Source organism: Dermacentor andersoni, chromosome 11, assembly GCF_023375885.2.
Source record: "Dermacentor andersoni chromosome 11, qqDerAnde1_hic_scaffold, whole genome shotgun sequence".
Lineage (NCBI taxonomy): Eukaryota > Metazoa > Arthropoda > Arachnida > Ixodida > Ixodidae > Dermacentor > Dermacentor andersoni.
In genome coordinates this window covers 45,034,801-45,057,794 of record NC_092824.1, presented here as the reverse complement: position 1 = coordinate 45,057,794, position 22,994 = coordinate 45,034,801, and the positions used below count along the sequence as shown (strand labels likewise).

General features: G+C 42.7%; 1 protein-coding gene across 3 annotated transcripts in view; it reads left to right on the top strand.

Moving 5' to 3' along the window:
• The window catches only part of LOC126517485 (uncharacterized), a 72,851-nt gene that overhangs the window by 16,700 nt on the left and 33,157 nt on the right, over nucleotides 1-22,994 (top strand). Inside the window, exons 1-2 of one of the 3 annotated variants that reach the window (XM_050167214.3) lie at nucleotides 13,826-15,337; nucleotides 16,642-16,769. The exons of the other annotated variants lie outside the window; for them this stretch is intronic. Of the exons in view, the coding sequence (XP_050023171.1) occupies nucleotides 15,120-15,337; nucleotides 16,642-16,769 (346 nt within the window). The 5' untranslated portion in view covers nucleotides 13,826-15,119. Of the gene's footprint in view, nucleotides 1-13,825; nucleotides 15,338-16,641; nucleotides 16,770-22,994 lie in introns of those variants that run through there. 3 annotated transcript variants of the gene reach the window in all.

Here is a 22,994-nt window from a genome sequence, read left to right as displayed (position 1 = left end):
GAAAAAATCATGTTTAACAAGCTCTATTGTCTGTAAATGGATTGATTTGGGTATCTTGGAGCACTAATCTATCTCTGTGGAGGGACTTGATATTTCCATCAGGGTCCCTTCAAATTGTTCAAACAAGACTTCTGGATTTTGATCATTTACTGGGCTTATAGGAACAAATTTGCTGTGCTTGAGACCAGTTTAGCTGCCACCCCATTCACAGCCCAATCAATCAGTTTTATCGAAAAAAATAAGGAAGGAACATGGGGTTTTATTTTCTTTTTTTATTCATTTAGAAATACTATAGCCCTCACTTGAGGGCAATTACATGAGAGGACTTGTCACATAAAAAGATAAAGTTCATCACCGGCAATACAACATTATACAGCATCGTCAAACACAAATTACAGAGAGGATGAACAAGTGTACACGTGTAAGGTCTTTTAGAAATGCAAGAATAACAGTAAGCATGATCAATTCTTAATTATCCCTTTGCCTGTAATACAATTCTAGTTGAGTATAAAATTCTTTAACATCTTTTGCTGTTACAGTGCAATCCAGAAGGCCATTCCATATATTAATACATGAAGGAAAGAATGAGTATTGAAAACCACCAAGGCTTGCTTTATAAGGCTGTATACTAGCACTGTGGTTTAAACGCGCATTGTGTTCTGGAGGGGGGGGGGGTGCAAATGCATGTTTGTTTGTTTATTCTTATTTGATTTCTGGTTATCTGGAAAAACAATTGCATTCATTGTTTTTCTCATCGTGTTTCTAGCAGTTCCAAGTCTCAACATTTCAACATGTGTGTTACAGAATCAAGTCTCCGATAACGCGACCACACAAAACGCACAGTGGCTCTCTGAATTTTTTTTCGAGTTTATCTCACAAGTACAGCTGGTGAGGGCTCCAAATTGGGGAGGAGTACTCCAAAATCGGGCAAACAAATGTTTTGTACGAAATTAGTTTCAAATGTGTTGGTGCATGCTGCAACTGTTTTCTCAAAATTAACAGTTTCCTGTAGGTCCTAGAGCAGACCTCCTCCACTGGGAGGCGCCAGCACAAGTCGTGATGAATGATCCCCCCTAAGTACCTAAAGTTATGTACATTCGACAAAGGGTTGTCACCAATTTTACAGTCAAAGGAAGGGGTGGTTTTCTTAATTGTTACGAGCAAATGTCGATTTCAAATAATTTATTTCCATTCCCCATTTTATGCACCAGTCATGTAAACTTTGGAGGCATCGATTAATTTTCCTTTGGTCGGTTTTATCTGCCACTGTAGAATAAAGCAAGCAATCATCGGCAAAAAGTTTCATTTCAGCAGGTGATTCCAGAACACTGCAAATACCCTCTTTACTCACTTAAGGATTGCACTTTCTTGTCAAAAAAATTGGCGCAAATTGAGGGGCGCGATCATTATGCAGGTTAAATTTCCCACGAAAGGAAACATTTTGTTTTTTCATCCCGCATTTGCTGTGAGATGACAAGCAGACGGCTGCCGCTGTCAGTGCAGGTCACCAAAACAAAAATGGCGGCCGGAGGAGCAAACTGAACACGCTGAACACAAATTTTTTTTTATAGTGAGTACATTACGCGCATTGAAACACTTTCTTTCGTATCAGTAATGAATATTATTGTTAATATCGGCAAGCTTGCGACAGTAATGTAGCCATGTCCACTTTGAGGGGACAGAAACAGAGATGGGCGCACTTAGCTGCCAGTGACATAGAAACACATGGTGGGCATGCTTCGGAAACTGCGGCATTTGTTTTCACTGCTATCCTAATACGATACGTTTCCGCTAAGGGTGAGCGAATATCTTAGCTGCGTTACAAGCGTCGGCATATGAATAGGGTACACTTCTAGTGTATCAGTGTAAGCGTGGCCACTATCATTGCCGATTGCGATTTATTGCGTGCCCACGAGTGCAGATGAGAAGATTCGAAAGGCACCCTTTATGTTGTTGTTGAACAAGACCATTATGAAGCTTACATATAATAAAGCCCAGGCAAGTTTGGTTGTAGCCTTTCTTTTTTCATGAAAGTGCAGAAAGTGATGAAAGGAATAAAATGGGGCATCTGCTTAAGAATGTTGGGTGCATGCAGACCACCTGGTATGTCTTCAAGAGTCATTTGCGTAGCATTCGACGGATGGTAAGCGCGATCATCATTAGCTAGACTTGGCACACGACATATTGCTGCGACAAGTGCAGGGTGCGATCATTACACGGGAAAGAAAAAAAAAGTCGCATTTTGACGACAAAATTCAGGGGCGCGATCATTACGCGAGTGCGATCATTATGCGAGTAAATACAATATCATTGATGTAAATCGAGAACAATAGCGGCACTGACACTGACCCTTGTGGAACCCCTGACAAGACTTCTAGTGGATGAGACATTATGCTTTCAATGCGAACGGATTTTACATGCCCGCTTAAATAGGGTGCAATCCAGTTCACAGTGTCTGGAGCAATACCTGAATTCTGAATTTTAAAAAGCAGTTTACAATGCGGTACCTTATCAAAGGCGTTTGCGAAATCTATGCAGATGACGTCAATTTGTTCGCAGGCATCCAAAGCTAGATAAAAATCATGAACTGTCTCAATGAGTTGCAAAATAGTGGATAATCCGCTTCAGAATCCATGTTGTAACGAAAAGAAAAAGTTATTGGCTTCAAGGAAAAGAATGATATGCTTTGCTACTACACGCTCTACAGACCGTTTTTTCGTAGGCGCCGCCATATTGTGAACGCAGCGGCGCCACCTATGAGCAGCGCCTTACTGGCTTGGGTGAAAGTGGTCTTTTGCATGGCAGGTATACGCTCGGCGGTAGGTTCTGTCGTTTGTTTTCGCGGTCATGCGGTCTGTTTAGTATGATGTGCGTCTTCTACGGGGTAAACGGTTCTGTGAGACGCGCTGAAGTGGTTTAAGGCGTCATGGCCGGAATTTCTGCTGGCGTTGAGGTAGACAGAACACACAGCGTGATGTGCGCACGCATATTTGAGCCTACAATCAGCCTCGGAGATCAATTGTGTATTTCTGAATGTTCCGATCACTAATGTGACCTTATTGCAGTATTATCCTTTATTTCTAAGCTGCGGTTTAGGAGCCATGAAACATACGTGACGATCGCGACAGCGTGGGTACCGTTGTGCTACGATAGGAGCTGTGCTGTTATACTTTGACAAGCGTTCAAACTGTTCGCTGCAGGTTACATTGCGTGACTACTTGGTTGGAACGATGAGATTTCCACTCATGAATACCTTACAGTCTGAATTAAGCTTGTCCAGCAAAGCGACTGTATACAACTGCACGAGCGTCCTAAGCAGTGGTAGGTGCTGGATTACAGATATTTCTGTTCTATATAGCGCATGGTCCAAGCATACGAAATCAACGGTTGTATATTTATAAACGTTGTGCGGTGTTAGCCCGTTTTCTCTTGCTTTTTAGAGAAAGAGTATGCATGATAACCGAACTTTTTTTTTTTTGGTTGTGCTCATTCAGTTCTCTACGACACACTCACACATATTACGGAAATTTTGCGCTCTAAAATAGCCATCGCATTCTTTTTATGCAAACCCTCTCATATATTATGGCTGTATACAGGCCAAAAAGGCAATGCCGAAGCACATGTGCACAGCTTATATATGTATCGTGCTGGCTCACCAACCGCAGTGGTCGCTGTGTTGCTCAAGCAGTGCCATGGGCCTCATGCAGCAAGGCTAGCGTAGACATATGGTAATTTCAAGCATACTAGACTTGCAATGTGCGAGAACGATGCCAGTGTATCACAAATATTTGATAGCGCCTACCGTTCAGATGTTTCGTGGTTGCCTTAGGTTGGCCGTGCACAAGCATGCGCTCTTATGTTTTATGTTTTACTGCCTACGCCAATCGATCAGACAGTGAGCTGATTTACCATTTAATGCTGGTAATACAGCGGCGCCGGTTTTCTTTGTTGAATTAAAATCGATATAAGCAAAAAAGTAAACAACACATACACGCACGGTGACTGATAATGCGCGTAAACCGCGGCTGATTATGCGCGTCACATTATTGCGCCCCCAAGACATATTTCCGCCTACAGTAGTTACCGATGCACCGAAAGGCTTCCCTGATGACATTATATGAACGAACATGGCATAAATTTTACAAAGTAAGATCTAAAACATCTCGAAATCATTCCGCAGCACGTGACAGCAATACTTTCAAGCAGTGCCGCGCCGGATCGCCCAAGCCAGAGTGGAGAAAAGGCTCTCCGCGCGCCCTATCCTCCTCGCCCAATGAAACGGTTTATAATTTTACAAATCACAGCAGTAAGTGATATGGGACGATAGTTGCTAACTTGACTTCGACTGCTGGATTTAAAAACTGGAATCACTACAGCGTTGCGCTAATCTTGAAGTAGTGAACTGGTTTCCAAGGATTTTCTGAAGATTATTGTTAGGCAGAATGACACCCATTCAGCATATCACCGTAAAAATTCACTTGGGATCCCGTCTGGCCCGCTTGCTTTCATGGTATCAAGTGTAAGCAATTGCTGAAATATGCCTGCCTGAGTGATTTCTAGCGGGCGCATTGCGCAGGCGCCTATGTCACTGCGCTCATTGTTTCCTTGCTCTGTTCTCATCTTCGTAAATACTGACTGGAAGAATATGTTGAAGCAGTCTGCTATTTGTGTCTTTTCCGTGATCATTTGAGATCCGCTTTTTATCTAGTGTATCTCTTCTTTTTTATCCCTTAAGTGCATCCAAAACTTTTGTGGCGAAGACTTCACGAACCCAGGAAACATTATGTTAAAGTACTCTTTCTTAGATTCTCGTAACGCTACCTTTAATTGAGCATGCAGATTTATTGGAAACCTGGGCTGGGCTATGTTTATTTTTTCATTTTATGTGTATTATTTCCCTAGTTTTCCATGGGCTATGCTGCTTCGTTTTTTTCAGGTGGGTAGGAATAAATTTATCTGCGCAATGCTTTACGATTCCCTTGAAACATTGCCACAATTCTTCTACAGATTCACTTGATGACGCAAGTTCGAATTCACTAAAAATGATAGACTTATCTAGTGTTGTTGTATTGTCTGCCCATGCATAGTCTTAGTATAAGTTTAAAAGCATGTGAACGCCGGCGACTGCATATATCGTTTGGTATATCGACGGATATCATTTTGCGGTCTGATATTCCTGGTTCGACTGACACACTATTAGCAGCTATTTTGCAAGATAGGAACACAAGGTCTAACAATGACATAGAATATAAAGTTTCTCGTGTATTTTCTTCAACAATTTGCTGTAAATTATGATAAATCATAATTTCCAGTAGTTTTTCAGCACTCGAAACTTCCGTGTGTCCGGGCAAGAGAGTTTTCCAGCTCATGTGTAGTAAATTAAAATCTCCTGTCATTATTACCCTTGTACTATTATTCAAATGAGTGCACAAAAAGGTGTTTAATTTGTCAAGGAACTCGGGTGTGGTAGCAGGGGCCCTGTATATGCCTCCCACTACGAACGCAATTCCATTAATGAGATTTTGCACCACACTGCTTCTGAAAGACTACAGTCTATTCTTTTGGCCCTAACTGATCATTTCAAAACTACAGCTACCCAAGAAACCCAAGAAAGTGGACGGGGAAACGGCGCCGCGGTAGCTCAATTGGTAGAGCATTGCACGCGAAATGCGAAGGTTGTGAGATCATTCCCCACCTGCGGCAAATTGTTTTTTCATCCACTTTCATTTCCATTGATTTATCGTTTCTTTATTTCGTTTATTAAGCACAAGTCGTTCCCCCTATGTTGTTCTTGGTGTCAGTGTTTATTGGCTTTTTAGACTAGCCATTCACAGTAACTCTTACCTGTACTGGTTAGCCAGGGAACCAGTGCACGTGTTTTTATACAAATCGCGACACGGTGCAGCGAAAAATTGTTCAAATTCGTTGTCCATGCAGGGTAGTGGCCCTGGTACTTACTGTTAGTGTGATATCAAAGCAGTGCTCTTGCTGTTCTAAGTTGTTCTGGTGCTGTGGCTAAGGTTAAAACATTGTTAACAATGTATGTATCCTGCAAAAGGCAAATCCATGCTATTTTAACACTTCAGTGCTGACACATAACGCACCGACGCATTTATGTATCACCTCTAATGTGTTTATGGTACCAGAATTTCATTTAATGTATCATCTTAATGCTCGAGTGATTCCACGTTCTTAAACATCATTAAAGCTATCGAGCTGGTTTCGGCTATCTGGCTTATTCTAAAACTATTCGCAACTTTCACAGACGGTGGCGCCATCATGCGGTGGCGGCCGGAAACAATCGAAAGATTATACTCGCCGCTGGCTGCCGCCCGTTCACGTAGCGTATTAGTGTTGTCTACGCTTTTCCTTCCCTTTTGGTTGGTGTTTTAACGCATTCGAAGCTCCTGTGGGATCCTGAAGGACACTTAATGTGCTCAGAATCAGCAAACATAGAAGTAGCCGTATTTTCTGTGTGCCGCAATGCAAAAGTTTTGCGGTAGGTGATGTGAGCCTTCAATCATTCCCAACGGCTGCGTCCGTGAGAAAGAAATGGATTATTAAGCTGCGGATCAGCCAAGCTGTCGCAGAAGCGATAAAGGTTTACAATGCACAATTCATGCCGGAGGACTTTTTCTTGAAATACGGCAGATGAGTGACAATTCCAAGCAATTGAAATCGCGAATAGACGCACCTCCATAAAGACGCAGGCATAGCGCTATATTATGTGCAGGGAAAGAACTAATGCGTAATCTTAACTCAAATGTGTTGTAAGATGATTGATGCTTGCGTTTTTGCCACCCATGCCTTTGCGACTACGTTGGAGTGCGAACATTCTCCGTGAAGCCTTGTACCTGCTTCAAAATTTCTTGTTCTTGCTCATGAGTTCATGCTCTGCAACGCCAGCGTGACATTCCGTCATTTTTGAACAGAGAGATGAGTTTCTCATTTGCGCAAGGGAGCAAAGTGACACAGGCGTGGAGCGGCCTGGAACTCGTGCTTGTCGTTGTGTACCACTTCGATGCGCGGCTGACGTGTGCACAGGCGCACACGACTGTACTTGTAAGGTAACAAATCCTTAGTCCAACAAACGTTAAACCACTGTGCAGTGTTCACGTAGCGAACCCTCTGCTGATTTGTGTGTATATTATTTTATAAAGATAACTGGAAGAATGAAGCGAGCATTGCCGCGGACCGGTAAATATCGGCTATGTATCGCTTGATCTGTCTATATGCAAGACACGGTAGGACTGATGCAGGCTGTTGAACTACCACAAGACTAGCTTGCACAGCATGCATAAAGCGCAATAACTAAATTACAAGGGTGAATGGTTATCGTTAGCTCGCAAAAGCAGTTTTTGTTTACTTCTCGTGTTCAACATCCAGCTTTGTGAACACAGGCAGAAATAACTAGACAAGAAATTTTAGCTCACGAAACGCTCATTTAAGGCTGCTTTTCACGCCGTTGATGTAAAGAACATGGGTCGTGCAACACCAGGAAGATTTTTTTTTCTCGACACGGCGGCTTATTCAAGCGGTCCAAGTAACAACTTGCACAGTGTACCGCACCGTATAAAAGGTCATGGTACCCGTTCAAAGCGGTCGAATTAATAGGATAGGAAAAAGAAAGCACGGTCACTTCTCTTTATAACACCATCGCGGTAAAACTAAAACCACAGCTCATGTGGTTTGCTTCGAAGCCGCGAAGTTTGCCTGCAAAGGCCTTCAGCAGTCACGGACGTTGACGTGCACGCTTTTATACCGCAGCACACAAGATGACCAGAGTTTAGGACTTCCTCGCCTTCAAGCAGGCTTCGAATCTGCATTCTGCTTGCCCAATGTGAGCCATTACACAGGCTAACGACTGCGGGCGTGTAAACTGAAGAGACATTTGAACATGACGACGCGAAACATGTCACTGAGCAAGACGACTGCAGCACTGCACCGACTGCTCTAGTTCTCAATCTCTCGGACAGCCATGTTGGATTTAAGGTGGCGCCCCCTACAGGCCGTGAAAGTTGCGAATAGCAGAAGGCTACGCCCATCCTAGCTGTGCACATCCCTTCTTCGTGTTTTTTCTCTTGTGCAGATGTCTATGCTCACATGAGCGCAACTGCTTGTATTTCAGCTTGCACATTGCATGACTAAGCTGACCTAAGAAAGCCATTATGCACCTGTCACTTTATAGTTTTACCATTGCCTTTAGGGAAAGAAAAATGTTGAATGAAATGAAGCTGCAATGTTTTCACTGATAGACATAACACAGGAAGCGGCAAGTCATGGTAGCATTATGAGGCTTTATGCATTCTTATCAGGTGCACTTTTCTTTTTCAGAAGAAATTAAATCACCTAGGAGCATTTAGGGTGGTAAATCTTGATTGTGTCATGTTGTGCACATAGAACTCCTGATTCCAGAAGCAATAATTTGTCTCTTCAAAGCTTCTGACCAATCTAGATGCAATCAGAAGCTAGCTGGGTGTCAACCGCAGTTATGCATACAGTGGTCTAAGTTATTTTGACAAAAGCTGTACAGACAGTCTATATCACTGGATATTCCACTACACCAGCAGCAAGAACTTGCTTACAATTGCTGCATGCATTTCAGTCAGCTGGGAGAAACTTGCCATCGTCGTTATAAAATTTTATGCAATAATAATGTTGCCACATAGCATTAGGAGTAGTTAAGTGGCACTACACAAAAATATGCTGTTTGGACACCCTCCTTTCTGCATTCATTTAACGTTCGATTTTGGCCATGGCTTTCCATGTCACATATTTTATGTGCCACTTTGCCTTTTGCTACAGCTACTTTCAGAAACATTATCCTATGCTTTTGAAGTGCTGCCACTTGTGTTTATTTTAACTCGATTGAAGCATCCAGCCTCTATTTCTGATAAGAGCCAGATGTAGCGTTGCTTGGAGTTCTATGAAATGTGCCTTCGTCACAATTCTCAATGGCACCATTGAGACCATAGAGTTTCTTATAATTACCTAGAGGTAAAACTGGTGCTGCGGTATAGGTGTAAGTATAAGAATGACAGGCATTGGTGGCTCTGGGTTGGCATCTTTGTCTGAAAGCCAGGACATCTTGAAGGCACATGTCTTACTAACAACGTTCTGTCTGTCACAATGCTCCATTTTTCACTAAAGCAGCATGCAAAATGCAGTTTTTCTCTTGTTATTATGTAAAAAAAACACTTGTTAATCAATTATGAGAACTTATGCTGATTCTGTAGAATTATACGAAAGATGAATGGTAATGGTAGGCCGCTAAGGTTCGAAGAAGAAACCAGTAAGGTCTGTGCTTACTGGACCTCAATTTCAATTGTCTGTTTTTGTTTGCTTTGTTTGCTTGCTATATTAAATCTGATTTAATAATAATGAGATATATTATGACTAAGCAAGGACTTCTCGTGATTTCTTTCTACAAAAGCTTTATTTATGTATAAATGATAGCCTTAAGAGGAAGCTTTAGCTCGGTCCAACTCCGACGCGGCCTGTTCAAATACATGTAAAAAGCAAGAAGGTTTTTCTGAGATAACCCGTGGACGCATTTTAATGAAATTTGTTTTATTTGAGAGAGAATGTTAAGTTCTGGTGACTGTTGGCAGCGGAATTTCGATTTAGGGCTTGAGTTTTGTTAAAAAGATTTTCTAATATTCGACCGTTTGAAAAAAATAGAGGCACGAAGTTTACAAACTTATAGCTCTGCATCAAAAACAGACATCACGCTTCTGTAAACGGCATCCATTAGATAATTCAAAGTGGACAAATTCGATGTATAATTTTACATCTTACATGAACTTGTTACGTTGGTTACAAGGGTTCTGCAAAAGCTGTATTTCGATATTACAAAATTTTTTTATGTTCATGTGTAACATATCAATTTTGTCCGCTTTAGATGTAGTATTAGATGCAATTCACAGAATTGTATTATAATTTTTTGTTGTTCAGTTACAGAGTTGTAAACTTGATAGTGTTGTTTTTTGAAAATTTTCGATTTTTGCCAATTTTTAATAAAAAATTAAACACTTAAATAAATAATTCGAAACCAACAGTCACTAGATTTTAAATTTTTTTTTTTTAAATGCGACAAACCTCGTCAAATTTGGTGCAGTGGTTGCCGAGAAAAACGAATTCTCCTTTTACATGTATTTAGATAGGAGCACCCAAGCTAAAGCTTCCTCTTAAGAGGAAGCTTTAGCTCGGGCCCAACTCCGACGCGGCCTATTCAAATACATGTAAAAACGCAAAAACGTTTTTCTGAGATAACCACTGGACCGATTTTAATGAAATCTGTTGCATTTGAGAGAGAAAGTTAAATTCTAGTGACTGTTGGAAGCGGAATTTCGATTTAGGGCTTGAATTTTGTTAGAAAGATTTTCAAAAAATCAGACGTTTGAAAAAAATAGAAGCACGAAGTTTACAAGCTAATAGCTCTGCATCAAGAACAGATATCGCGATTCTGTAAACGGCAATCATTAGACCATTCAAAGCGGACAAATTTGATGTGTCAGTTTACATCTTACGTGAATTTGTTACGTTGTTTACGAAGGTTCTGCAAAAGTTGTAATTACACATTACTCCATTTTTTGAGGTTCATGTGTAACATATCAATTTTGTCCGCTTTAGATGTGCTATCAGGTACAGTTCACAGAATTGCGATATCATTTTTTCTTGTTGAGTTACGGAGCTGTAAACTTGATAGTTTCGTTTTCTGAAAATTTGCGATTTTCGCCAAATTTTTATAAATATTTGACGACGTAAATCGAAAATTCGAAACCAACAGTCACTAGATTTTAAGCTTTTCTTTTAAATGCAGCAAACCCCGTCAAATTTGGTGCAGTGGTTGCCGAGAAAAGCGAATTCTCCTTTTACATGTGTTTAGATAGGAGCACCCGAGCTAAAGCTTCCTCTTAAGCCAAACCGCATGCATGACAAGCCTCTCACAACCATATCTCGACATTTACGTGGTGGCTTAGCACCCATTAGGGAATTCTCATAGACAGTGGTACCAGATTTTTTTCTAAGTAGTATATTGTAAAAACTTTATGATCGATACTCTCACAAGAGCTTTATTCAAGCTGTTCTGGGTACTGCTATTCACCCACTTGAAGGCATCATTACTGATGCCTGCTTCCCATATCACACCCAGAAACTTTGTTACCATCCTCTGCAGTTTCTTCTCCAGTGAGGGAACACGAAATCGGTAATCAGTGCCTGAAAAAAATATGAATTAATATAAAACATTTTTTTGGAGAAGGGATGGCTGTATGACTTGGATAGGGTAGGGAGGCTGTTGGATGGAGCTATTGAGATGGTTGCAAAAGTGCCGAGGTCTAGTCAGGTCAGTCCCGTGAGGTTAGTCTTTGTGGTAAACTACCGTACTGAATCAGACATTTACAAAGGGAGATGGGGGGGGGGGTGGCAGGGCGGATGGAAGAGACCCCTCCCCATATCTGGTGGCACTATATGCTCCACTAAATTTATCTCGCGCATCTCGTGTGATGGGACAGTTAGTTCCAAAGCAGTGTTTAATGTTTGGTGTGCTTCTTCTGTGTGACATATTGAGCAGGATGTGCTAGGCTCCTTGCGTGTTTTTGTGTCCTCCTCAGCACTGACAGATGTGTTCCTCCTTCTGTAAGCCCGCCATTTCACCATGATGTGGGGGTCAATGCGAAGCCAGAACTACGTTTTGTGTATTAGAGCATGGCAGGCTCAGGGAAGGTTTTCTGGTAGGGGGGGTCGGGAGTTATGACCACCTCCTTGAATCAACCCTCTTGTTCTGGATTTTTTTCTTTCAGAATGTGTCCCTTTGGTTAATGAGAACTATATCTGCAGAGGACATTGACATTTTAAGCCACAGGGTACAGAAAGCTTGTTGCATGAGCACAGAGTCAGCAATGCAGGAGATGCCTGAGAAAAAAAAACTGCTCATGAAGCAGAGTTTTCAAGGTGGCATTTGTGTAGGGTGCAGCTGAGGTTGTCAGCTGCTTTTGAGTTTGAAATATCTGGTAAAGCTAAGTTGACATGAGTTATACTTAACTGGGGAGCTTGTTGAAATTGGCATTCTGGAAGCAAGACTTAGTTATAAAAAGCACGCTTAAAAAGCACTTGACACAGGAAAGATGAGGACATACATAGCATGCTGATACTTCAACTGGTGGTTTATTACTAAAAGGCTTGCTTTCACTCTCGTTACCGTGAGAAATGTGCTCATTTTCAGTGCTTTTATGATTTTGCATTTTATTTCAAGATGTAGTAGTCGCAACAAAATACTGCAATACATAAAATTGTACCCTGATCGCTGGTGTTTTGAATGGTTCGTATAGCATATGTAGTCTGCCAGTATGTAGTCTGCCAGTCAGACAATGTTCGAGTATTCTTATGTGAAACATTAAAGAAGCACCTCAAGGAACATAAATGAAATTAATAATTTCTATTTTTGGTTTAGGTGCTGAGAGAATAAAAAATATCTGAAATATACAATATATCCACAATATGCAGCTGGTTCATATTTCCCAATTTTTGTAAGTCAGATCACAAAAAAAATTAATATGAAGACTTGTTGGCGTGAATACTAGCCATAGTGATGCCCCTGCTATGCAGGAAAGCAGCAGCTTTGCAAATGTAAAAACTAATAAAGTTCCTGTTGTACAGGAAGAATTCGTTTTTGCTGATTACAAGAGGCACCTGGTTCCTGTTTTACTGAATTGTTTAAGCTTGCCAAGCAATGGTTGTCAGGTTAGAGACCACGCAGAAACCTCATCGTACTTGGTTATTTCAGTCGATCAGCTTTTCTGGGCAAGCAAGGTGGTCTCGTGTGCGTCCAGCTTGTACTGGTGCCTCCACATGCATTGTTCTTGATCCTGTACAGTGTTATACAGTAACGTGGAATGTTCCACATTATTGTATGCTCAAAATGGAATCACATCTCCAACTCAAATAGCATTGTTCTTTTTTCTGATATGAATGTACTATCCATGGCCAGAAATGAGAATGAACACGTTTTCATTTGGGCATTTGGATGGGATTTGGACTTTGTGGGGTTAAAGCAAGACTTTCTTTGTAGAGCCGGATGGGATCTTGTGGTTTGTAGTTGTACTTGAGGAAGGATGTGGTGAAGAGGGGGTGTTGTGGAGTAGAGGGTGCATGCTATCACCTACTACCATCGTGTATCACTTACTGCCATCATGTAGTGGGCACGTGTGCTTGGTTGGTGGCAGAAAAGATGCACCCGGCATTGCATGTTGTGTCAGGCAGGATGTGTTATATGTTGCATAACACTACACGATGAAAGTGAGATGGCCGTTTAGGATGAAATACAAACACAGCAGTGTGTCTGGCTTTCATGCCTGCACTAGATTATGAGGTGCAGCTGTTAAACAGCCACATAAAATGATGCTTCAAATAGGCAAGAAAAGAAAATGGAGAGACAGACGCAGTATGATTCAAAACAGTGTAAGCTTCGCCTACTATGACAATTGTCTTCAATGGTTTCTGCAGACCTTTCTATCTGTTCTTTCTAGCATTTTTGTATCTTCAAAAGCATATGCCTTATGCTTTTCTATATTCCCTTCTATATAATTTCTGCATTGGTTCACAACATATAAAGCAGAGATGTTCTGGTCTGGCAAAGTCCCCGAAGGTGTGTGGATGACTCGTTATCAGTACCAGCTTCATGCAATGGGGTAAACGTATCTACATGGAAGGTTGCAGTACTAAGGCTCTGCATGTGTATGCTCCACTGAATTGAAAACCAAGCTTTTGTCGTTTATGTTGAGAACCCAGCCAGGGGCCTTTCAATGCATGCGACTGTATGTGGAACCTTCAATCAATCAATCAGTCAGTCAACCAATTTTTTATTCAGCAATTTTCCAAGGTGCTAGGAGCGTGGCAGAAAAAGCCAGCTGAAGCATTGGCTTGAGAGGTACCATGTCCCAGTTACAGTGGCAGTGGCATCATTATAAGTACACAAAACAGGTGTCTTATGGAAAAGGAGTGTTGTCAGTGTCCAGAATTATACAGTGCATAGGTTATAACAAATTATCAGTGATTCTTGAAACTTCCATATTATATCAAACAAAAAAGAAATAAATAGAGAAGGACGAAGCTAACTCTGTTTCAAGTAGACACTTTGCATCGTGTTGTTTGAAAATCACAAGAAAGTTGGTACCTGTGGCATGTTGCAAGATGATCTGCAGATAGGGCAGTGAAATAATTTTGTGATTCTGATGAGAAAACATGCGCAGTAGCCAAACACCATATAGTTTCTGCCAGTGATTGGCGTCCAGTGGGTAAAAGAATAAACTGCAAACACGATCTCATTTTGTGAAAAATGGATTGTAGATATCGCAAAATTAATTGCAGCAAAACAGCAAGGTAAAGAACCACACTTTCTTTTTAATTAACGACTATCAGCTTGCCTCGTAGCAGACGACAGGCACCCCTAGCGGCCAGGTGCAGTAGTTAGGAGCCTGGTTCTTCGTCACTTCCGGCGAGTAGTAATGGCGGCGTGTTTATAGTTTCGGAATGAAAAACAAATTTTTGCGAGTTGCTTCTGATGCGCTCGTTAGCGTTTCGCACGCACACTTTTGCACTGAGCCCTCTCTATAAGAATACAATCACTGCAAACACCGTGACTGCAATTCACACGACGTTGACCACGAATCAACGCGCCCTAGGTAACATCCGCGCTCTCCCCGCATCCTTTCCCCCGTCCCGTTGCTCAACCGCCACGCTTCGCGCTGTTACCGGTCCGAAACTTGCGCAACTCTCTCTACAGCTTGTGAAAAAAAAAAAAAGGTCCATCTCGAAGGTGTTCCGCTGCTGCGGCGGATCCAGGGTCGAAGACTCGTCGAGTCCGCAATGCGCCCGTCGTCACGTCACTCGCGGTCGTCGTCCGCGCGTCGTCTGCTCGCGTGAACCGCGTGCCGTCTGGCCGCGACGCGGCGGCGTCGTCTGCCGCTGCCGCAATGGCGTCGCGGGATTGATCGTTGGCGCTTCGCGCCGTATCGATCTGCTGCCGGGCCGTCGCGGACCGCGCGTAGTCGTGGTCTCGAGGCGCCGCGAAGCTGGCGTGCCGTCCGGATGCCTGCTCGGGCCCGCCGTTCAAGAAGATGAAGAAGCGCAAGGAGCTGGACGCCCTGGTGTCGTGTCGTGCGACGGCGCCCCGCGCCGTCCTGTCGCAGCAACAGCAGCAGCACGCGGTGCAGGAGCTGCTCCGCAAGGGAGCCATCGTGGCCGCCGGCTCCAACGGCGGCCATGGCTCGGACTCGTCCGACGTCGAGACGTCATCGTACGCGGCCCTCGCCGCGTACCGGTTGCCCGCGGCGCCGTGAGTGCCCCCCGGCTGTCTCGAGGCGGGAAAGCGCGCGCGGGAACCCCCCCCCCAAGTCCGCAGTCGCCGTCTCTGAGTCATAGCTACGCTATCTGCACTGTCGGGCATGGCCGGTAAAAAGAAAGAGAGAGGTCGATGGAGAGGATGAAGTAGATAGACTTGCGAGGTGCGAAAAAAAAAAATAAGAAAGTTGTACCTTTAAATTTGGTGCTTTGCTTATGTGCTATGGGGTCAAGCAAGAAGAGAGAGAACTCAGAAATGAGGGAACCTGAACGCTGTCATTCCAACTTCCCACTTTCGTCATGCTGCATTTTGTGGCATGAGAGCTGTCTGGTTCATGGCAGTCACAGATGCCTGAGTTGTTCATCTGTACAATGCAGAACCTGTCACAAAATAGAGAGGGGTTATCTATAGGCAAGGATTGTCCTAGTTGTGAAAAGAGGCTGTTTCCCTAGTTTAACAACTGGGACAAAAAACAAATGATTGCATGTGAAAGCATACTACGCCGAGCAAGCATCATGCAAGAATTTATGAACCTGTGTTTATCGTTTACGGGTCCTTGTTTGTAATTTACTGTCCACTGCTATAGTCCTGTCTAAGCTTCTAGATTGAGGCGGGCAGAAAAATGACGGATGGTAGCTTTCTGATTGTTTGTTTTTTGAGTCTCCTTCAGTTCTTCTGTAATGTGTACATTAAATCAACAGATGAAAAATTATATAGGTATAAACCTTCTGGAGTGCTAAAGGAGGTTACTGCCCTTTATGCCTGCCATTTCTTACACATAAAAGCGGGCATTTTATTTAATGCCGAGATGGATGTTTGAATCATAACCCCCATGCCATCCTTATGCAGACCTCCGTAGCTTTATTTGAAATGGCCATCATATTCCCCAGTTGTGAGTGCAGTACACTTAGAGTTGGCTATCCCTTAAGGGTCGGCCACTTCAGGATTAAAGTAATGGGTACAGATTCTGTGTTGTGGAGAACGTGGAGAGAGGTTCTATTGCTCAGTGTGTCATAGCTAAGCTGATACTACACCCTCCTAAAGAATTCCTGTGGTTTACCTTTTTCTGAACAGTATCTTAGAACTAGTGGCACCTAAGAGCTAAATTCTATAGTGGTAGACATAATTCTAAATTCCTGTGAATGTTTCTTGTATATAGAGCCACTGTCGTCGAGATAACGTCTCGAAGCTGCTTTCATTTAAGAAGAGTATCAGGCACAAACCCATGCGTCTGCTCTGATTATCTTTTAATGGGAAAGGCCAAGGTGGTGACTCTGTTGCCCCTTGATGCAACCCAGGCCGGTGCGATGGTGGGCCTGGCTACCTGTGGGGCTGGTGCTGCTGGTGGGGGCAGCGGGGGCACTGGTGTGGTTGCACCTTGCCCTGAGGCAGGACCTGGACAGTCTCCGGGCACACCTGCACCGAGGTAATACTGCCACGCGCATTTGGATAGCCTTGTCTTTACTTCTATCGCAGTCACATTATGCTCGTTTGTTTACCATGCTCTGCAACCGGATTTAGAGTCTGACCCAACGTCCCAGTACAAAGTTGATCCCAGGGTACAGGGGATGCATGTGAACGTCAGGAGGAACGAAATGGAATGGTGGAATGCATATCTTTATTTGCTTATTACTTGTCTTTTACACGGATTATAAGTCTATGAAAGTGGTACAACTTGTCTTGGCCTCATGTTTATTATGAAACGCAATCCAGCCTTATAAAACATTCATAAAGGTTCTCATACTTTAGGTACAAGTTCACCTTGATTTTAGAGAATTGTAAAGTAGGCTGATGATGGTGGGTAATATCTAGTTTGTCAGCAATCTCAAGTTTGGGACAATGTTGGACAAAAAGAAAACTTTGCAATATACAACATGCCTTACATATGTAGTAGATATGCAGTAACTCACAAGATGCTAAGTACATGAAAATATCTGCCATAGATCATAATTCATGTGCTGAGGACACCTCATTCTAGTTCACCCACTGATCATTTTTATATTATACTATCACCATACTTTACCATTAATTGCAAGTATTAGTTAGGTTTTATGAACTCTCGTGGACAAAGGAACCACTGACAAGCAGGGTATCAAACTGAAACTGAACCAAAAGCTAACAAAAGCTGTTATTTACGGGGAAAACAGAACTGAATCGAATTCACTTTTTTACACTCCGGTATAAAACTGCAAAAAAAAAATTTAATAACAGTTTGTGGTTCAGGTTGGCCACCTTCTAGCTTTTTATCCATCCATTGCCTGCACTTGTGGCTCAACCATGTCACCTCGCCTGTAGATGAACATGAATTTGCAATCATTTTAGAAGTGGCAGCATCATTGGCGCAGTTTTCAAAGTATCATATCTCGGTAGGCAGGCATTTTAGCAATACACTCATGAGTGTGTGATGTTGGTGACCATCAAATATTTCTTTTGGTACTGGGAGACCTGTATAATAATAGCTGAAATAAAGAAGCATATCCTAGTTCGGCAGTTGCTTCTGATTACACTGGTACATAAACTAAAGTAGGTGAAATAGAAATAGAAATTAACTATTGCTTTCGAGGTTGTGCTTCCACAACCTGATTGTCTGTTTTGACTGCTTGTAACTTGAAGAGCAGCATGTGTACCTTTTGTGGGGCCTCCCTGTGCAGCTTTGAGTGCACCGTTGTGTTTTTGTGCAAAGTAAGTCCAGGCTCCTTTACTGGAATTATTCTTAATTTATGCAAACAGACATAAACGGGTTCAGACCAGTTTGAACTGCTAATTTATCTTTTAGGAGTTGTTCAGTGAAAATCGCTGAACCGGAACACAGAAAGTTTGTTTCTGTCTATGCCCACTTCTTGTGATGTCTGCGTGGTTTCTGCTTGTGCACTTATTTGAAACCTACACTACCTTTGGTGGGTGGACACCTACACGCCTGCAAAATCACACATTGGGGTTATTAGTACTCGTAAGTGGCCGTCTTGCACTCCTTGCTTTCCTGTCCATATTTCACTTCTCCACAATTGAACTCAGTGCCAAGGACATGCCATTCATGCCATATAATATTCTTCACTTCTATCCTATCATGTGTCCCTTGCTTGTTGCACAGAAGTTATGTAAGTGTGCGAGTCTGTTATTGCTTTGTTGCCATTACTGTAAAATCCCAACTCACTGTCACTGGCTGTGGTATTCTGCTGCTGAAGAGCTGAAGGTTTAATTACCCAGGGGGGTGGTATGTGGAGGCACTTACATAGTTTGATTTAGGTGCATGTTAAGGAGCCTCAGGTGGTCAAAGCTAACCGAGAGTCCCCCTTCACCCCATACGGTATCTCTGATTGCCGGGATATTTCATTGGGATGTTAAAATTAATTATTTAGTCAGTACAAAAGCCCTCTGTCGTGTTTGCAACACAAAGCCATGGTTACCATACTGAGTTGTGGGGAGACAAGGCACTGTGGGTAGCTATTCTTGGTTCCATTAAGCTCTTGCTATGTGCAACCCTCCTAACCTTTCGTTTCCTTCACCACTGAACTGTTTGCCGAGCATGAGAGTTTATTATTCTGCTTGTAGAATTGCTTGCTCCAATTAGATATCTCTTTTGCAGTAAGGTGTGTTAATCTGCATTTGAAAAGCTAGTCTGCGCTTGCTAAATGAACAAGGTGCTTGGAATGGGTTGGATTACCAGTGTTACTATTATTTGGATATCTGTCCAAAAGATTTTAGGCGTATTTGCAGATCACTTATTGTAAAGTACGCTTCCACTTTTGGAGCAGTTGTTTTAGGAGACCATGTATTTTTCAGTGCCCACTAGTTTTCTTCTTTAACATTTGCTTCAGCCCCACAATAATGTCAGAAAGCAGTGATTATAAATAAAAGATTCGCTACAACAGCCAGCGGCCTTTTTATTGTATCCTAAAGCACCCTACCTCAAGGTTGCCTTGCAATACCGCCAGTTGCCTTCTACTGAAATTCGTCTGATTGCGGCTCATGTTTTGTAAGGTTTAGATTGCACTATGTGCACCTGACACTTGCCTTTTCCCTTTCAAGAACCTCTATGCTTTCCTTTGCACTACCTCATTTGTGGTCATTCCACTTGTCACATTCTTAATATGCCACACGCTATGTTACTGAATGTGAAATAAGCAGCATTCAGCAAGTGACAGCCTGCCATGGTCGCTCAGTGGCTGTGGAATTCCGGTGCTTACTATGAGGACATGGGCTCAATTTTCCCTGTAGTGGCTGAGCCCGCATTCTGATGGGTGTGGAGTGACATTCATGTATTATGTGGACATCCTTGTGGGGTAAAGAACCCCAACTGATCAAAGTCAATTTACAGTCTTTACTATGGCATCTCTCACCAACTACTCTTTTACTTTAGGACATGAAACGCTGTCCATTAATACATCAATTGATCGATTAATCAAGCATTCAATCAATGAGTCAATCAATTATATCAGCATGTGGCACTCTCACTGCATGTGCTACTAACTGGCATACCGAGAGCACAGAAAGCAGAGAGTTGGTGGCGCTACAATTAAAAGGAAGCCCAGTAACTCTGTATTAGAGGAGCTGATAGGCATTTGATTACTTCTAATGATGATTATCATTGTCATAGTAACATGACATGCACACCTAAACGCTTCCACTAATACAGGCGGTTCCGCAGTAATGGGCTTCTCCGCATAATGACTCGTAGTGCGGAGAAGCCAGCTTTAAAGTTACCCACAATTGCATTTGATGTAAATGAAGCTGCGTCATTGTTCGCAGGGAGTGTTTTTCCTCTGTAGAACGGATTCAATATTGCCACGAGTATTATTATGGTGGAAATAAGCATAGTACAATGCTAAGCGTGGAGGTTCCATGCTCCTTCAGGGTGTCTACCAACCGGGAAAATCGGGAATTCTCAGGGAATTTGAACAGTCTGGAAAAACTCGGGGAATTTGTGCTTCTATCAGGGAAAATTAGCTGTAACTTTATTGAAAGGGAGCGAAAGTCGTGTTAATGCTGGCTCCAGCAACAGAGGAATCACAACGAATCGTCATTGGCGCCGTGTCATTGGCACGATGTATTGCCAGAGCAGTTAACGACCGATTTTCCAGACGCTTTTTCGGACATGCCCGATAATTTGCACGGCTTCGTGGCACCACCACGTACTCCATATAGTCAATGTATATTGCCCTGACTGCAAGTCTGAAATGGCATTAATCAAAGCCGCCACCGCCGCCATTTTGATTATCTCGCCGCCTCGAACCAGCACTCTCGCACGCAGATCCGCTGGCAGCCGTAACCACCACCGCGGCAACGTTAGGCCTAGCTGTTTCTCCGTTAGCTATTAAGCTTCTTGCCGTGCGGTGCCGTGTTTTTCACTGAAAGAATTCGCCGCTGTCAACAATGGCACCGACTCCGCCTTTGTAATCCTCGCGATTGACTTCGAAGCATGCAGAGCACAACGTGCTGCGTAATGCCAGTCTCTGAAAGTTAGCTTCGCCTCAGTACAGCAATGTTAGGCAGTGAATCATAACAAGCGTGGGAAGGGGCAATCGTCACTGGACACAGTATGTATTCCTTAATTATACACGCGTACACCCCCATCTCCCGTCACAGTACGAGCACCGATATGCCTCATAAGTGTACTGGCAGGCCTTAAAAGCTTTTTCAGACGTGCCTGTGGCAATTTTAGCCCTTAAGGGCTAAAATTGCCACAGGGCGTTGACTGTACAACTCACCAAGAGGATTCTTCAAATGATTCATGGGGTGAAAGCATGGCAGATGGAGGATGAGAACAGAAAGGACCGACGCACTGAGGAATTAACGGGAAAGGAAGCGTGCCGCCGCCTTTTTGAAGGAGCTTGAGCTCAAAAAATAAAGTGTTGGCTGACGCTGAGATACAGGTGTCCCTCATCCAAACCAAAATAAACTCTTTAAAGCAGTGAAACCCAACACTGAGATGTTGTGTACGGGCTGAGAGTAGGACAGTTGCGGTTGACTTTCCAGCTGCTGAGAGAGAACGTTAGTTCTGACAAAGTTCAGGCCTCATACCGATGAGCTTGCTACCAGTTGCTAGAAATAGCTCATATTCATAAATATTTACTTATGTATGCATCTCTTTTTCATTTGTATTTGAATATGTTCGACTCAATTTGGAATGGGTTTTACCATTTATTTCGCTGCGCATTTTACTAGCACCTTCCTTCTGTTTCCTTTTTAAATAAAATAGATATTACTCCTTACTATTCAAACTGGATTAAGTCACTTTTTTTGTTTCAACATGCTTACTTGAGAGTGACAGCATCGGGCAACATGGTGTCAGCCTGTCTTGAGATAAAACAATGTTCTGGCTCTTTCAGGGAATTTTGCAAAGGTGCTCAGGGCTGGAAAACTTGGGAAAATTAGAAATGTCAACTTGGTAGACACCCTGTCCTGGTTTTGTTTTAGCATCGACAGATACTGGCACATGAAAAAGAGGCACAGGACACAACAAAGCACTCAAAATAAACCAGTTGGGAGTAAAACACTTCATGTGTTCTGTGCTTTTTATTTTTCATTCGTCCATGTCTGTCACTACTAAAAAAAGTTTGCCAAACTCACAACACAACCCTGAATCCTCCTAAACAGCACATATAGTGCTCACTTAACATCATGTCATTGTTCCACATCCACTTGTGTAAGCACTATCTCTCCATCAAGGGATGCAAGAAGAGCAAAATGAGTGAAGTTGTGGAGGGGATAGTTATAGTTCTTCAATGTTCCTTTGAGTGCGAGAATCACAGAGCACTTTGTGCCTCTGAACTTTGCAGCTCAGCCACTAACGTTGCTGCAACACTTCTTTAAATGAATGGACTAGACCTTCTATAATAACTGCATTGTATTAAACATACTTGGAGCTCATTTAGTTAGGCCATTGGACAAATAAGCAGATGTTTTTAGACTTTGGCTCACTTTTCTTTTTACAGCAAATGTGTTTTTCTCCTAAATATGGAGCTTAATCATTCTGCTGTGTTGACTATTGCAATGTGGTGGCTGCACTAAATATAGCGTGCACAATTGAACCATTACTGATTTCAGGCTCTGATCTATGCTTGGTTCACTTAACCTATGTACCACCTTGAAGCCACTGTGCTCATTGCTCTAGCATTGGCAGCACACACCCACAATGATTTCAGTATGCATTGTCAAGAAGCATGAACAAAGCAGTGTGTCATTGCTGCGTGCACAAAACAAATTAATGTTATGCATTAAAATGGGGAGAGTGGCTAAGAACGCAAGGGAATGAATGCAGAACTGCTGCCAGACTTCAAGCTACTGCTGGCTTTTGAGAATTTCTTCTCAACCATGAGTAACAGCACCTACACTGAGAAGGACCCTGCAAGACAGAACTAGGATAAAGTTTGATGAAACAAACTGCAGTTAGCTACTGACGATTTTCTTTCGAGGAGTTCCTTCTAAGCATGGCTAGTAGATGTGTATTTGGTGTCAGGTCGATTGGTAGCCACTTCTGGTGGATTTCTTAGCAATGCAAATTATTCTTGTAAGTCGCTCGTGCAGCAACATCGCTGCATTGGTAATAATCACAACAGAGTGAAGCAGTGTGACACCTGCACATAGTGTGGGCTTAAGAGATGAACATTTGTGCACTCTTGTTCTGTGTCATGGCACTATTACCACGAAA